The sequence below is a fragment of the Monopterus albus genome, unplaced genomic scaffold, assembly GCF_001952655.1.
Source record: "Monopterus albus unplaced genomic scaffold, M_albus_1.0 scaffold86.1, whole genome shotgun sequence".
NCBI classification, from domain to species: Eukaryota; Metazoa; Chordata; class Actinopteri; order Synbranchiformes; family Synbranchidae; genus Monopterus; species Monopterus albus.
In genome coordinates, this window is record NW_018127966.1 from 1,527,620 (window position 1) to 1,544,754 (window position 17,135).

A 17,135-nucleotide genomic window follows, 5' to 3' on the forward strand; every position below is an offset into this window, starting at 1 on the left:
ATAATATAAACCATGGTTTATTGCATCCAGTCAAGATGGTGGTTATTTTAAAAATGGTAAACTGTCGGACAGCTTAATCTATGAACTGCAGCATTTTTTCATAAACCGATTAGATTATTTGGATGTAAAAGATGAATCCGCAGACTAACTAGTAACTGTGGTGGAGTAAAAACCTCTGAATTCTCACATTCTTAAGTACAGTAATTGAATAAATGTTCTCGCTTACTTTACAACATTGACTGTTGCTGATCATCATTTAGTGAAACAGAAAAAAATCCCAGGATGAAGATCCTGGCAACAATATTTAAAAGAGTGACCTTTGCAAACTGAATTTCAAGAAACAGCAGTTTCCTTCTAGAAACTGACTGAAGACTGAAAATATCACCAGAAACTAGGCATCACTATCTATCTATCTATCCTGCAAATGTACCTGTTTGAAGCAGGCAGACAGCAACAGAAGTGTATCGTGGTCTGTGTGTTTCCAACAGATGCTTGAAATTGCACCGAAAATACTGACATTCACACTCCAAAGCTGCCCTTTTAAGCCTGTCCATAAATGAATTTCCTCTGTAGTTCGTGCCCTTCTGTCAAGTGTGTGTAGGTGTACAGTGCTGTTTGTGTCACCGTGCCTCACCGATGGTGCAGTGTTCACCCGTCCAACCCTGGTGGCATTCACACTTGCCCTCTCGGCAGACGCCGTGGTCGATGCAGCGTGGGTGACAGTCCCTCTGCTCGCATTCTGGTCCTGTCCAGCCTTCCTCGCAGTGACACACACCACTGATGCACGAACCATGGGGGCCACAGTCCACCACACACACCTCTGTCACAAAACAAAAACCACAGAGACATGGAGCTTGTGTTTTGTGAAAGGGATCTCTTTCCTCTGTGCTGTTTTTTTTTTAATATTCTGTATAGATGTATCTGCCACTAGTGAGAAATGCACTGTTTTGCTGAGAAGTGTTGGCTCCCTCACCTAAAGTGGGTCAGTAAGTTGATGTGTGACCAACACACTTTCAATGCCATTACTAAACACTGTGTAATAGAAAATTCTGACACTGTAAAACAACTACTGCCATGTTTGATAGTATTTCATCTAAGAGACTCAGAATGACTGCATCCATTAAAAAAAGTGTAAGCCAACGCTTTATATGGAAAATGGAAAATGTCAGGCCTTTACTGCTTCCTCTTGCTTTATGAATCTCAGTGGACTTGCCACGTACACAATTCATTTTTAAATAAGGGTAGAGTGAGATACAAAGTTGACATACAAAATGTCAGAGTACTGAAATTCAGTAGAAACAAAATCCCCAGTCTACTATTATTCAGTGGCCACTTTGCCAAAATACACAATGAGTAATTCAGGGGAGGAAAAAAAGGATCTCTCTTCCTCGAAAAAGTAGCGTATTAATCTCTATATATAGTGCTATTACTTTTATGGGTTCAGGCGATAATGAAATCCCTTAAATTCTCAATGTTTGACATTTAATTTGTACATTGCGCTTGCTATAATACAGCACAACAACAATGCAGTACTCTCAGCATTAAAACTATTTAAAATCTGTGAGGGTGTGTTGCATTGCACACTGAAGAGATAAAACTTTAAACAGAACGTTTAACAGAAACACACTGTGTGCACTGATATGTTCCTGGTGGCAGATGGACGATATACAGATGGGTTAGGGTTGACAAATTAAATAAATGGTGTCTTATTATGCTGTTATTTCTTTTTACTCTGAAATACCAAGATATAAAACCTAATGTTTACTATTGGCCATTTACTAAAGACCGTTTGACCATTTTATGCAATCCATCTGGTGACAAATGAAAGGAAAAACTTGAATAAACGAGTGGAAAAGCATAACGATTAAAGATGCTGGCATGGTTTAGGTCCACTTGTCCCCTTAGAGGGAAGAATCGCTGCAAATCAACACAAAGCTGTTGTGAGCAAACACCTTTATCCAGTGACAAAACTCTTGCCTCTTGATGCGAGTGGTCTATCAGGATGACAGTGGCCCTATCAACAGGGCACGATCACTGAATCGCTTGGCAAGTAGGAAAATGACGAGTCATATGCTACGGCCTTCAAAGGGAGATTTTGGAGCAACGTGCCAAAATGCGCTCGCCACTACCATCGTCAAAACACCAAATGAGGGAATATCTTTTGGAAGAATGGTTGTTCGTCTGCCAGCAGAGCTCACAGACTTGGAGAGTCAATGCCAAGTCGCACTGGCAGCTCTGGCAGCACATGGTGGTCCAACACCTTACACACTTTATGCTGGTTTATCCTTTCATTTGTCACTCCTCTGTATGCATCAGTTTAAATCTATTTCATGTAAAAATCTACTCTGCAGCAAACTCTGGCAGACTTTAATTATCTTATCAGCAAAACGGCTCCGATTAGAGTAAAAGCCACTTTTTCCATCTGAAATGGCATCAAAGCTTATCACACATTTTGAGTATACTGTGAATAATTACCTCGGAATAACAGAGAAGGCATTCTTTTCCATGCACAAGCAACACAGGTCAGTTTTAGATTCTGCTGTGACATTAAATCATCTTTATCAGAGGAAATTTATAGACCACTTTATTTTCTCATAAGTGCAGAAGCCCAACCCCGTCATTAATCAACCGTCTCAGTCCGGAGCACAAGAACAATAAAGCACTGCAATTATTGTGTATCTAAAAACTTCCAAAACAACCACTTTTCAGGTTTTATATATACTAAAAGCTCATTTGTATGAACTCTTAGCAGACGAAGGTGAGGGCTTTGGATTTTAGCAGATTTTTATGTCTGGACTCAGATATTAGATTAACATGTTTACTTCAAGTAGAAAGCATCTGAAACTGCACAGCAGCTGTTACAAATCTGTGTTTATTTCAGAAAAGTTAAATTCAAATGATTGAATCTGTGGGTGGTAAGTAAATCAGTCTGTACGAGGCTCAACAAGCTGTGGCTGCTCTTGTGTGAGAACAAGAAATGTTGATTTACTGGAACCAGGAGCCTTTATCACAGTCTCTGAACTGAAGAGCTACAAAGCTCTTGGCCGCAACAGCAGCCTTCAGTGCTAGGCCAAAGTAATGTTCTCAAATTTTAAGTGACAAATGGTCCAGGAATTCATATAGCCTGTTAACCAAAGAGTTTGTGACTTTTCAGAACATGCTCCGTATAGCCTGAAGGGATTAGCCAAAAGACATCATTGTGCTGCCCAGGAAATAACACGACATGGATAAAATATCTGTTTTTATTGTTTTTAAGCCACTACTTGATCCACATTCAGCCCCTTTTACTGAGGCTCTTTCAATTGTCTGTTTCCTGCTCTCCAAATAGAGTTTTTCTTCGATTTAGAGACCTTGGATGGTTTTGATTAAGTCAAGCCGACACTGTAGAATATTAAGCATGCCTCTGGAGGGGAGTCATTCAATTCCAAAGGGATACCTCCTTCCCATAGAATCTATGCAGTCAATTTTTCATTAGAGCAGACGTGTTTATCTGCCTTCAACATGCCCCTGACTCGAGCAGGAAAGGGGCTGTGGACAGTCAATCCATGCTACGTGCTTGTTAATTAAAGTTTATTTAATTGAAGGAGAATCACGACATAATTAAGAAGGGATCCTCCACCCACCCAGGTGGGCAAACTCCTCTGCTACTGACCAGCGTGAGATATCTTGTTGAGCGAGATGATAGCGTTTTCTAAAGCTCGAACAAAGTTGCCTCTCTTAAAAAAAAAAAAAATGTTAGTGAGACGCGTAGGGGAAAAAAAAAAACCTACTACTTCTTGATCTTCTTCAGCACCAAACTGGGTTCATGCTGCTTCTACACATGCATCTATCATCTCAAACTACCCTACCCAACTACCTTATTCTTTAATTTTCTACTGAATTAAAGCCAAGAGAAACATATTCAGCAATGACAGAAACAAACTGCAACTTCTGCTTTTAATTGTTTCACTCAGTATGGCTATTGTGTTTCTCTCTGGGTCTATTCAGAGTAAGGAAACACTGCATAAATCACCTGAATCCTGGGCACAGATAACAGATAGGAAGGGCCAGCCTTTGAACTAACATGTCATCAACCTGTGTCCAAAGGCAAGCCCTCTGAATACAGCGGTGGTAACAAATGAAGAGGCTCTGCTGTGAACAGATGAGAATACATGATTGTCTTTCTCTCCTCTAAAGATCCAAAGCTGCTATAAAATAAAACAACATTGTTGGAAAATGACCTGAACAACTCTATAAGTCTGCTTTAACACAAGATACATTTGTGCTGCATTTCAAACATAGCATATGCTGAGTCACATGAGAGGAACGTGCAAAGTCGAAGCTTTGTTGTTAACATACGCTCTGTTTCAAACAGAGCAGCAGAGCTACAAGTGTTGATTACCAAACTTTAAGGGTGTGATCACACCCACAGTTTGATTTATTTACTACAAAACATAATGAAACCAGTTGGATTTAGGTTTTATTTTATTTTTAAGTTCATTCATTTAGGTTCAAGCTGCAAGCAAATGAAAACTAACAATTGTCACGTTTCTCGATAATTAATCTGTTCTTCTACTTTGATTCAACCAAATTCATAAATTTGATTTATTTATTTTTACTTCGCTCATCTGGTGAACACACTGAAGTAGAAGAACAAAAATGCATGACCTGAATATAACTAGCTGTTCCACCTAAGGCTTGCCTTCAGCCTTTTCTTTTGTTATATAACACCTTCCAAGCATGAGTGACTTCTGGCAGTCAGATGTCAACATCTGTCTCTTCATGCCTGTGACAGCTTTTGCTTCGAGTTTGCTTCCTGTAGCCAGGTCAGATTACTTTGTTTCTCCTACTTGGAAAAGCACAGAGACCTTCGGAGGCATCTTAGTGCGTCTGTGTTGTGTCGCCGGTCATTTAATGTTGTTCTCAGACGGACAGAGGAATCAAGCTACTTAAAGTTTGCATTACAAGTTCTTAAACGTGCTTGTGGTGAACACATCTTTACCTTCTTAAACGTACTTTATCACTGTAGTGCTCTTGTATTAGTGAACATATATAATCGTCTCCTATAATTGCACTCCATCGCACCAAAGTAAATCTGAATGTGATGTAGGAAAGATGTAACCTCCTGCAAAGCTCATCAAACACAGCGCTGACAGTACTGTAACATACAGTGCATTACTGATGAGAATAAAAACTTAAGTCAGTCAGGCTCCCATTCATCATTTCTGATGCATGCCCAGACTATAAATCAGTAGGACATCACAAATTAATCATTTTGTTTCCCACATGTATGGGAGAAAGCTGAAAAATACTGATTTGACTGTCTATACATTCAAAGAGTTTAATTCTGAAATGTGACATGCTAATTTAGGAAAACAAATTGTTCTCCAATGTTCGCTAAATGATATTTGAAAAACAGAGATGATGAATTACTTCAAAGTGTGATTTTTTTTTCTTTTGTAAATCATTAAAGCTTAAAGCATATATCACAAGTTTTCCTCACATATTTAGTTTTATTTCTATTACAAAGTTAAATAACTATTTCCTAAGTGTTTTAATAGGACTCCCACATGTACACATACGGCGCTGCATGAGACAGATCTATTATTTCAGCCTACAGCCTGTTAATAAAGAGTCTTACATCTGCTGATGTGGACATCTGGTGTCAGCAGTGTCTGTGCACACACCAAGGGAAGGGGAGGTTATTTCAAATAAATACTGAAAAATGGTGCCAATTACTTGTTAGAGAAATTAAATTCATTCACCAAAAAAAAAAAAAACAACCGTAAATAAAGACTTTTTAGAGCTGACTCCACTGTTTGCAAGGATTTGTCAGTGCAGTACAAATAAGGCTGCACTAATGGCAGCAATAAATGAACGAAGGCAGTGAAAGTCCTCAAGGATTACGAGTTTAAGTAGCTTAACATGCCCTCTGATTATTTTAAAGCCAGTGTGTATAGGCTTTGAAAATTTCCATCTAACATTTTTCCATAAAAAAAAAAATAAAGTCATCAAAAATCTTCTAACTGCATTAGAAACAAAATAATTAGTTGGTTAATCAATAAGTCAAATGAAAATTAGCAATTTTGATAATCAAGTAATATTTTGAAGTAAAAAGCTTGTCATACATGAGATTTGTTGCTTTCCATTCTCATATGTGATTGTTAATTTAAATCTAAACCAAGCTTTAGAGAAAAAGAAATGTGATGAGCTTATCTATTGACACTTCAAAGACCATATTTATTCAAGAAAATGATTGACAAGATAATAGACAGTGAAGAAACATATTATTTCCATCCCGAGGTCCACACAAAATAGCTTAAGTGAAATGTTCTCTGACCTATGGAGCAGTCGGCCCCAGTCCAGTTGGCCTCACAGATGCAGGTTCCCGAGTCGGTGTTGAAGGTGCCATGGCTGGAACACTGCTCTGGACAAGTGCTCTTTAGGATCTCGCAGCTGACCCCGCCCCAGCCTGGGTTACAGTGGCACTCGCCATGATGGCAGGCTCCGTGACCGGAGCACGTCGGGTCCACACAGTCCACTGAGGACACACAGCAGGGCCGGCAGTGATGTCAGTTTACCACTCCAAGACAGCAAATGAAAGGTACTTATTTACCCTGGCCACTTTAACTCTGCTAGCAGCCAAAACCATTTCTAGAGTGGAAGAGCTTCAGTGATGATGGCTGCTAAACCACAGCTGAAATTTCTGCAGTGGCTGGTAGTAATTTTCCACCCTATATTCAACTAGCTCCACTATGTTATATTATAGGGTACTTCTAATATACTGACAGCATAATTATGCGCCATTATAGGCACCAGGAAAAGTAGCACAATTAGTGCCTAGACAGATATAATCAATTACTATTCACAATTTGCAGATCAACTTGCTGATCCAGGTTAATAATTGGCAATTATGACCAACATAATCAACCCATTACTAACAAGGGATAATTTATACCAATGCTACTGTGCTTCCTCTGGATCTTATTGTTTTGTGTATTTCCAGATCTGCTTGGACACTGGTATTGATCACTTATCTGAGCCATTTCACCACATTAGAGCCTTACTGTACATGCAAGCTTCAAATGACAAATTCAGCCTCCTGTCTACAGAACATTTCCTTCCCAAATGGTTTCATTTCGAAATAAGCCACAATATATTAATTTTGTGAATACTATACATTTTTACACGTAAGGTCAGCAAGCCGCATGTGTAAGTCTGAGCTGATAAGTGCCTTTTGTCTGCATGGGGATCAATAAAGTTAAATGCACTAAAGTGTAGAGAGAGCTGAAAGAGGTTGACAAAGGAGAAGAGGAAGAAGCTCTTTCCCAGTAAACTGAGGAACAGATGCCATTGACTGATTGATTTTAACAGGTGTCTTCAACTGTGGAGTGTTACAATAGGCGACTGCAATGACGGGCATTGAACAATCTGTTCCCGCTTGTACCCTCGTGTGGCCAGGACACTAAGAGGAAGTTAATTTATGCACACGGTATCAATAACAACATCCAAAGCATTATCTGCTTGGTGGAGTCGAAAACACTGTTTCACCAATGGACTGTGTTGACTCCTGGTGGACTTAACACAGAACTATGTCTAGCTGCTGCAAAGCCAATGAGATGAAGCTTTGTTTCCCCCATTTACCTTGTTCACAGTTGTTTCCCTTGTGGCCAGTGTTACACACACAGCTGCCCGCTACGCAGAGTCCGTGTCCCCCACATTGAAGATCAATACACTGAGAGGTCGGAACATCACACTCTGTGCCCTTCCAGCCACTGTAGCACTGACAGCGCCCCCTGGTGTACTGGCCATTACCGCTGCACAGGATTGGACAGGCGGCTGAGGAGAGACAGGTACTGTATATGGACTTCATCCCCACAGCGTATTACATCAGGTGCATTTTTAATATGTCAAATGATCTTCAATAATCTCATTTTAATAAAAAAAAAAATCTAAAACCAAACATGCTAAAGGCACTTTGAACATTTTGGAAAATATGCTTGGTTATGTTCATGCTGAGATTTAGATGAACAAATATACAGTCCTCTGTTCTGTATATTCTACTTTTTCCTCCCCTGATTTCCGTTTATCTGTCTGAACATAAACCTTCCTGAGGTCTCATTTTTTCACTTTGGTTTTTCAACAGATTAATCAAATGAGATATAACATGTTGATTAGCAACTAGCTTTAGAGGCAGAGGCAGATTTTTATATATTTATTTTTCATTGTGCATAGTGATATCTATCTTTTCATCTAACTCTAGGCAAGAAAGCAAATAAGCTTATTTCCCATAATCTTGAACTGTTCCATTGGAAACACTGCAATTTGCAGGCTCACAGCCACAACAACTGCTATGGGATATGATTCTTATACTGTATGAAAGAGTTTGTTCATGCAGATTATCTTCAGTAATATCTAACTATTCAGATAACTTTGGCTTTTTTTTTACCCAGATTTTCAAATACTCACCATTCCAATACAATGGTGGAGTTAAAAACAACTGCAGTGTTCCTGTTACCATGACTTTAATAAAACCAAAATAATGAGAATATCACCAAGGATTGAGAGGGAAAAAAAAGTAATACATGTAATAGTTTAAAACTGGGATAAATGACCCTTTAAAATCCTTTGATGAAATGACAACAAGACAGTAATATACGAGTTGAATAATTACCTCTGGAACAGTATGGGCCAATGAATCCAGGGAAGCAGTGGCACGATCCCGCCACACATTCTCCGTTCCCGTAACAGTTGTGTGCGCACTCTGTGACAGATTCTGTTGGTAGAGCAGTAAGTCCAACTATTATGAACTCATCAAACTGTCATATTAGAGCAAATCTAAAATTCCACCTTAACATTTGACAACTGTACATTTTAAGAAACATTATGAAGACAACCAAGACACCGGCTTTTTCCTTTTTCCACTGCATAAATCTGGGCTTTCTTAGCATCCTTTATCTACCATACTAGCATCAGGCCTGACATATATTTACAGCTGTTTGTCCACGTCCCACTAAGGTCTAAGCCTCCATAACATGTATGCTGCACATCAGCTGTGCCCATCTAAGCTATGTTAAGTAAAAGCCACATGGGCTTTTTAAATTAGACCAAATAATTCTATTTCCTTGACACATTTTCTTTCCCTCCTGTCTCCACTCCTGGCCCATCCAGTCCCCCAGACCTCCTGAATGACTGATCATGCCCACACAAGCCATGCAATCTCTTGAGTGTTTACAGCTCAAATCCTATCTGAGTTGAAGTTAATCTGACATATCCTACAGACAGATCTTGTGTTCATTCTCCAGACCATCGCTCATAAAGGGCAGCCCCAAAAGACCACAGCCCTCATTTTGATCGGCATTAAGAGGGCAAACTTTATTGTTATTACTCTGGCTTGTATTAGATGTTCGTTGAACCTGTGCTGGACCCAGGCAATTTTGACCTTACACATCGATACCTTCATATTTGTACAGCTGGATCAATGGAATTCCCTGAACGAAACCAAAAAGAAAAACGTTAACTCAACCTTAGTGTTTTCCTACCTCAAAACCCACAAGGAAATTTAACAGACTTCAACACTGAAGAGGTTGTTAGGAGAGAAAGATCAATGCACTGCATGGTCTCATATTATAGTGTTGAGCACTATAATCCATTATCCTCCAGTGAAAACCAAGTTCTCCCTCCTTGGTGGCTCAAAGTTTGAGAAGCTCAGCTTGTTTGTACTTGCTAGCTAGAGTTTCCAACAACCTCACTGTTTGTGCATGCAGGCGCAGCTGTTTAAAGGAAATTAAAGTCTTCAAAACATGTCATTACACATCATTCCAATCATACTCATCAGCCATCCAAGCAGATGTGCGTCCTCATACCCTGGATGATGGTGTTATAGGACACTGCCTCCACACTCCGTCCGTCATTGTAAAACGCCAGGTGCCACACTCCTGAGTCCAGGTACTGAATGAACCCAGCTTGATGGACGGTGACCTGATGGTCCAGCCGGGCCCTTGTTTCTGGTTCACTCAGAGTCCGATGCTCTTTGGCAATAAGCCGGCTGCCGTCCAATAGCTCCACAAAGTCATACTACAAAACAACACCAAGAACAGATTCCAGCAGATGCAGATGATTATTATTTTGATGTCAGCCTAATTAAATCAAGAAGTAAAGAGACAAGAGTTTAAAAAGTTTCTATTTTCATTGAATGCTTTATGTGCAGCTTAGACTGAGAGGAACTCTTCAAAGGCAGAAAGCACAGTGCAGACAGAAAAGGTTTGTGTACACAACAAAAATTCACATTTAGAGAGTTGTTTGTATACTGATGGGGCTGATAACGTTATGGCGCAAATACTCAAGATTTTCCAAAATGTGCTGTTACTTCTGAGGGGAGGGCGCCTAGAGAGACTGGCAATGTGTCTGCTATAATCTGTTAATTTATAAATGTGCATTCTGAGTTAATCAGTGCTGGTGTACCTGCACCAAACACAAACAAAAATAAATTACATGGGGAAAAAAAAAAAAAAAAGAAACACTTTCTTTAATGACATCTGTACACAGTTTTATTTGTGCCTGGCAAATGTTTAATGTTTGTGGGTCTCCCTGAAAAACAAAACAGATACTCAGTGGAATGTCCTGGTAAAATAAAATATACAAATCATATTTACAGTTAATTTAAAGCAAATATTATGTTTTCACTGGTAAGGAAACTAACAGATGTACAAAATACATTAGTGTACACAGTTCATACTCAGTATAAATACAGAAAAATAAATATAATACACTATAGGGAATTCAGCATAACAGTGTCTATTTATATGCATTTTTTTAAACAGACATTGATTTACAGGGTAAACAAGGAGTAACGAGTCGTTCCTGCCAAGTGAGACAAGTAAAGTGGTGCATCTGCTCACAGTGCACCTGCTCAACACGTAAACCTCATTTTGACTGAAGCTGTAGGTAACAGAGCACTGCAGCAGAAAACAGTGTAACACAGACCAACAATCCCCACACAGCGTATAGGCTGAAGAGGCACACAGCAGATGCAGACAGATCCCTTGGCTAAAGCAGTTGTTAGCTACACAGATGTACTGAACCTGTAGTGAAGGCTCAGGCTAGAAACAGTCTGTGGGCTGGTTAGGAGTGTGCTGCATACAGATTGGCACTGGATGTAAGTCCAGTGACGAGGCCGTCGGCAGAGAGCTTTGATGAATTGTTAAACCACCAAAATTTGACTGACCAACTGTCTTATTTTAAATCCCACACTTTAAAAGGGTAGCATATCATTTCAATTTAGAATGGATAAAAACAACAACAACAAAAAAAAAGAATTTTAAAAAGACTTAGCAGTTTAAACTGATTGTTACCTAAATGTAATGTTCGTCTACATCAGAAAGTTTGATTGCCTGCAGCAAGAGGACAATATACACTGCAGCTACTGCAGAATACACAAGGTGCTCTCATGGCAAGAACAGCTCTAAAATATCCCACGTGTACAAAAATACAAAATACATTTACAAAATGAAAAAAGGTAAAATTAGAGAAATGTCGCTGCAATAGGAACTAATGAACATCATTAGGTAAAATAATTTGTTAAACCATATTCGAGACGTTTATAACATGATATTAAACCGGCTTTATTCCAAATCTGTCGCTCTATTGTGCTTTTAAGCTGCTTTTAGCTGATGGCTTTGGATTCATGGTTTGCACAGCTCTATCCAGTGGCTGTTTTCAGCAAAAAAAAGCTCTGAAAAACTCACAGTACCTTATCTGTACTGCACCCAACAGCAGGCTAACAACCTTAGCAACTGGATGGTAACTTCTAGCTGCCAACTTGTCAGTTTATCTTTTTTTCCCCTCAAGAGTTGCTGGAAACCAAACAAGAGTTTAAGAAAAAAAATGGGGGTAAGTGTTCAACTTTTATTCATCAGGTACACAGCTCAAAATAAGTGTTGGTGGCGCTCGGTTTGATTTTTCAGTCATCTTGTTACTGTGGCCTTCTGTGCCCTAATAGCTACATATCAATTAATTGAGCTCTAAATAATCATGTGCACAACATCTAGCCTTGTAGAAATAAAATGGATTTATAAATAGTCCAAAGAAAGGGAGAAAAGTACATTAAAACAGGATTAAGTGCTCAGGAATGGGTCAAACATGGACCTAAGCAACTTCTCAGCTGACTTGCAAATGACAGTAAAGAGAGTATTAAGCGGGGGGCAGGAGAAGCCAACACTGTGATCTAAACCCCTTTGAGCAGAGCAGGGGGGCAGGGGATTGATATTAACCTGGCAGAAGTTGACTTCTTTGTGTTGTTGGCTTTAGGGGAAAGTAATCAACAGTTCATCCCATAAGCCCTAAACCTCCTGACCAAGTGCATACATCATGAGTAGCCGGTGTGAAAGCACCCCAACTCATCTCAATCCAGCCACACCAGTAAATAACCGGCACGAGACCAAATGCGGGGGAGACCGCTAGAGGCCCCACAGACAGAGGGGGAACACTGAGCCTGCAGATTTTTGGTCTTTATACTGGGTGAACCTTGTTTGGCTCAACAACAAAGTACTGATTCCTGAGGAAAAAATACCGAAGGTTGCCTTTTTCCACTTCTTTTCTTTTCTTTGTACCAACACAGACAGTCACTCAATAGCAGATGAAGGAAGTCTATATTTGAGAAAGGTGGAAAGGCTGCTGCACTTAAATGTTGTCTTGTCTTCCAAGCGGTGAATACGACGAACAGTCAATATCTTTCATTGGGGTCTTTCATGCTCAGTTAAGTAAATGCATTGATTTGTACCTCTGGTACCTGAACAGAATGTAATTTAGAGGTGGCCACAATGGGCACAGTGTCCAGCAATGACGCGCTTGAGTGTCTGTGCAACAATTGCCCGAGACATAAAAGTGGTGTCTTGTTAATTAGTACCCTTTGGTCTTTGATTTTGTTGGGCTTACTTTTTTCATCCTGAAAGTGCAATTCAGCTCACCTGTTGTCACTTGCATCAGACTTCCTTCCATCAAAGAGTGGCCCTAACTGTCTACACTTGAGTGAAGCCCATCTTTACTAAGACAGAATGTCAAGAAGGTGAAGCTAAGAGCTTTTGCAGACAAGTGTGGTGGAAAATAGCCATTGTCTGAGTGCTTCCATCACCATCACCAGACATCGGACATTCGGATGCCCAGAAATGTCATTCAAGTGACACGTCAGACATTTTGGAAACTCTTCAATTTGCAAATGGCAAACGCTGAGTGGGAATGAAAGAGGTGTGTGTCTACATATAGGCAAATGGAAGCCAGAGAAAACTGAAACTAAATGGTGGTTTAATGCAATTTTCAAATGCACACGTCTGGAATTTAAATAAGAGACATCATAAGGAGGTTGAACCGACAAAAAGTATTTTAACTTCAGCTGCCCTCAGCTCTTTGGAGCATTTCATTGCGTTTTGGTTCAGTTTCACCGCTTTGACCAAGGTCATTTCTAGACACAATAGGCAACAACTGTTCCTCTCACAAAAAAGCTTTGGGTGGACTCGGTGGTGGCCAGTTGAGAAAAAATGTCCACTATCACATCTTTAAAAGGTGATACGTGCATCCAATATTGTATTTATGGCTTATTATCACCCCCAAATGCCAATTTGGTAACAACAGCACAAGCACAGACCAGAGACCAAAGTCTTATAGCTATTGAACTGACTTGATAATGTCACTTAAAATGTAAGGGCTATCTCAGTTCACTAACATTAGCCACCCTAAGCTACTGGTCATACCAGACCAAGCAAGGCTGTAGTAGAAAAAGTACACATGAAGAAAAAGGTCGATGTTATGTTGACTTCTTATTTGTGAGTAAAACAAGCTATTACAATGTGTGTGTCTCAAATCTCAGAGATTCAGTTGACTTAAAAACATTTTAAAATGCTTTACCTGAGTGTGAGATGGTGCAAGACCCTTTCGTCCATATACTCCAATCAGTGCGTTCTTCTGTACCGAAATGTTGAACTTAAGGAAGCGTGGTTCCTCCATGCTTAGCTGAGAACGCCAGAACACCCCTGGCGGTACGCTCTGACCCACCCTCTTCCCTATGTCGACCTGTCCAGTATCGATGGAGTTATTCTCCTGATGGAGCACGCTGATCTTTCCTAGGAGACAGAAACACACACCCCACTCAGATTATGTAAGGTGTTACAAAATCAAAAAGGCACAGTTGAGGTCATACAAAGTGGTATAAATCAGTCATCACACAGCTGTTTATTCCATCAATGAAAACCTTCAGAGTCATATCTAAAGCACAATCTTGGCTTTTGTGCACGTCTTTAATCTCCGTGGATATCAGAAATGCTGCATTCTATCCTTTCCAGCATAAACTTAATCCTTTATTCAAGCAGCAATAAGATAGTCGTATCATTTCCAAATGAGCAGAGACCAAGTAAGACAGGATTAAGAGTAATGGCTTCCTGTGGTCCATGATACACTGCTCATGGGAAAAAAAGACCAGATATAATTGACTCTAACAGGCTACATCTCCCATCTTTTCTCTGGTCCCGGTGACTCATAGAGTGAGGCTTTAGGTCAGATAAGGTCTAAATGGAATTCCAGAAACACTGAGTGCTACCTAGCCAGAGCAATAACAGCAAATCAAGACAATCTGGCAAATGATGTGTTCAAACTGTTTTCATACAGTGCGCACAAAGACGGAGAGATGGCCAGTTTTAATATGACTGGAGTCTGCATGGTGCTGTTACAGAAACAGATTTCGTTGCTAAAAAGCATCATCTAAAGCTCTACTTAAGAAGAAATGTAGCAGTGCTCTTTAATTTACTGTGGCAATGACATTTTGTTAGGTGGCTATTGCAGAGTTGTTCTGCACTTTAATAATAACTTCAACCTTTGCTTCGACTTTTCTTAGGAAGCGTTTCAGTGTGTGGACCCGTGTATAGCAGTGCGAGTATCTGTTGTGCCAGACCTCCACTATTTGCTTGCCTCAGTGTTGTGTGTGTAATGAGGCCACTGCCTGTCACTTTAACTTCAGTCAACGTGAAGACAGGAAGCCAAGTTTACCTCTGGGGAGAATAATAGCAGGCTATTGATTGCCTTTAAACAGTCCAAAACCTGCTTCATGCTATCTTAATTAGCAGTACTTATGAGGATTTAAATCTAGCCAAGTTTAAACAATTGAGCTTTTGCCTGGACTACTCAATTAATGCTTTCGTGGTCATGCATTTTAAATACCATAGTGCGTTTAGACATTATTTGGTGGCTTTTGCTGTTAAGGTGAACTGAAATGGTCCGACTGCTTGTTGCTGAATACACACTGGTCCTAGATTATGATTAGGTAGCACAAAGCTGTCTGGAATCAGTCAATTGATATTCAGAGGGTGAAAGATCTCCATAAACTCTAAAGGCTGACTGGGCATCAAGCACTGAACATTACACTCTGTCATTCAGGAGGACAAACGACTTGCTGCTGCAATCTGTCTTTCATAATCATCATTTGAACCTTGGTTTAATTAATTTGTATTTGGGTGCTTCAAAGAGCCTTTAACCTTTTTTTGATGTTAGTATTTAACTTCAAAAAGCATTAACATTAAAATAATTAGTCTTATTTTCATCATTTCAGACACCATTTTGTGATTTGCTCTTTATTATATGGTACAGGCAAGCACAAGGAGTGAAGCACAAACAACTGTGAGGTTACTTTTAACCTTGTATAGGAGAGCTCTAGTCGGGCAATAACTCTGTATGCCAGGAGCAATTATTTAATGTAAAAAGAGTTTGGTGGTGTCAGGCAGCTTGAAAGTATTTACACATTTTAAATATTTGTCCATATTTTGTTGGACAACTGCTCAACACCCTGCTTTGGCTCAACAACCATCAATTTTTTTGAGCTTATTTTACTCTCTGAAAAGAAATACAACCCTGATAGAAAAAAACATATAGGCTACATTCAAGAAACTATGCAAATTCTCACCAAACTACATTTCAAGATACAGGGGTGCCAGCAAAACAACAAACTGTATTAATTAAAAGCATTCATATTGTAAGGGCTTATTTGAAAGTTAGTCATTGATTCAGACATGAGCCTTTCATTTCCTCACCATCAGCAGCCAGAGCTGTCACCGTGCTCGACTGAGTGGGCCCCGTCTTCCCAACTCCTCCGTTTTCAAAAGCCGGCTGGTTGTCCAACTCTTGGAGCTGCCAATTGAGGCCGAAAAGGTGCATTGCTGTGAAATACACACACACACACAAAAAAGCTGTGTGGGCTTATAGAACTAGATATAAACAAATAAGCAAATAGTCACACAAAAACAATCAGGCCACTTAAGCTCAAAAGACCTGTGGGAGGGCACAATGGATGGATCTGATGCAGGCAGAACATTTCAGTTCACTTTCTTATTTATTTACTTATTTTTTGCTGCTATTCTGCCATGGGTGGCTTTTGTGTAAACTTAGCACTAATACAGGCCAAACAAAGTCCTTCCGATCAATACATAGGAACCCTGTTGCTCTAGCATGTTTCCTTGGGGAGCACTGTTCATTAATGTGCCAGAGTGTCTGAACACAAACAGCTGCAGTATCAAAGAGAGCAGCAGGCAGAGTTTCTATTTTACCACAAAGCAGACACTCGAAAAGACTAACACAAAGCAAGGAGAACACCGAGATGCAGCTACACATGGAAACAGAAGATGGAAAGTGAGCAACTTTTAAGCAAGTGCATGGCAGTGTATTAAGACACTGCCACAGCAGGAGGGGGAACTGAGAGGGTAAGATGCTGCAACACACCTCTCGTTCTCTTACATAACTAAACTGTGTCTGGCTTTCACTCAGCCAAGCTGCTTTATTGTCACAGTACGCAATCCAATCAAACTGTGTACTTCTTGTTTTGGGAAACTGAGGTGCATCTGTGAGCACAGCAAGAGGGACAATCTCCTTCAAAGTCACCAGCCAGGGAACATGCTGAGGAAGGATTTTGATTTCCGACCATTTGATCTGCGGGAGGAACTTTTCTCCAACGCCCGTCGCTCACTGCGAAGATGGATATCGACTGCAGCAAATAACTTGAGGTGGATGAGGGGCCAGAGAGAATATCAAATGTGAAGGAGACCAACAGAGATATGGAAAACCTATGAGGACCATGTATCAGTCACTACTGTGTTAAGAAATAGGATGTGTGTTTTCTT

At 40.0% G+C, this 17,135-nt stretch overlaps 1 protein-coding gene across 1 annotated transcript in view; it reads right to left on the reverse strand.

Annotated features, from left to right (window-relative positions):
• LOC109964297 (teneurin-3) overlaps window positions 1–17,135 on the reverse strand; it is a 135,783-nt gene that overhangs the window by 42,715 nt on the left and 75,933 nt on the right. The window contains exons 6-12 of the mRNA XM_020607495.1: window positions 16,053–16,178; window positions 13,882–14,096; window positions 9,846–10,056; window positions 8,654–8,755; window positions 7,624–7,818; window positions 6,320–6,520; window positions 635–820 (exon numbers count right to left, since the gene is read on the reverse strand). Of these exons, the coding sequence (XP_020463151.1) occupies window positions 635–820; window positions 6,320–6,520; window positions 7,624–7,818; window positions 8,654–8,755; window positions 9,846–10,056; window positions 13,882–14,096; window positions 16,053–16,178 (1,236 nt within the window). The remainder of the gene's footprint in view (window positions 1–634; window positions 821–6,319; window positions 6,521–7,623; window positions 7,819–8,653; window positions 8,756–9,845; window positions 10,057–13,881; window positions 14,097–16,052; window positions 16,179–17,135) is intronic.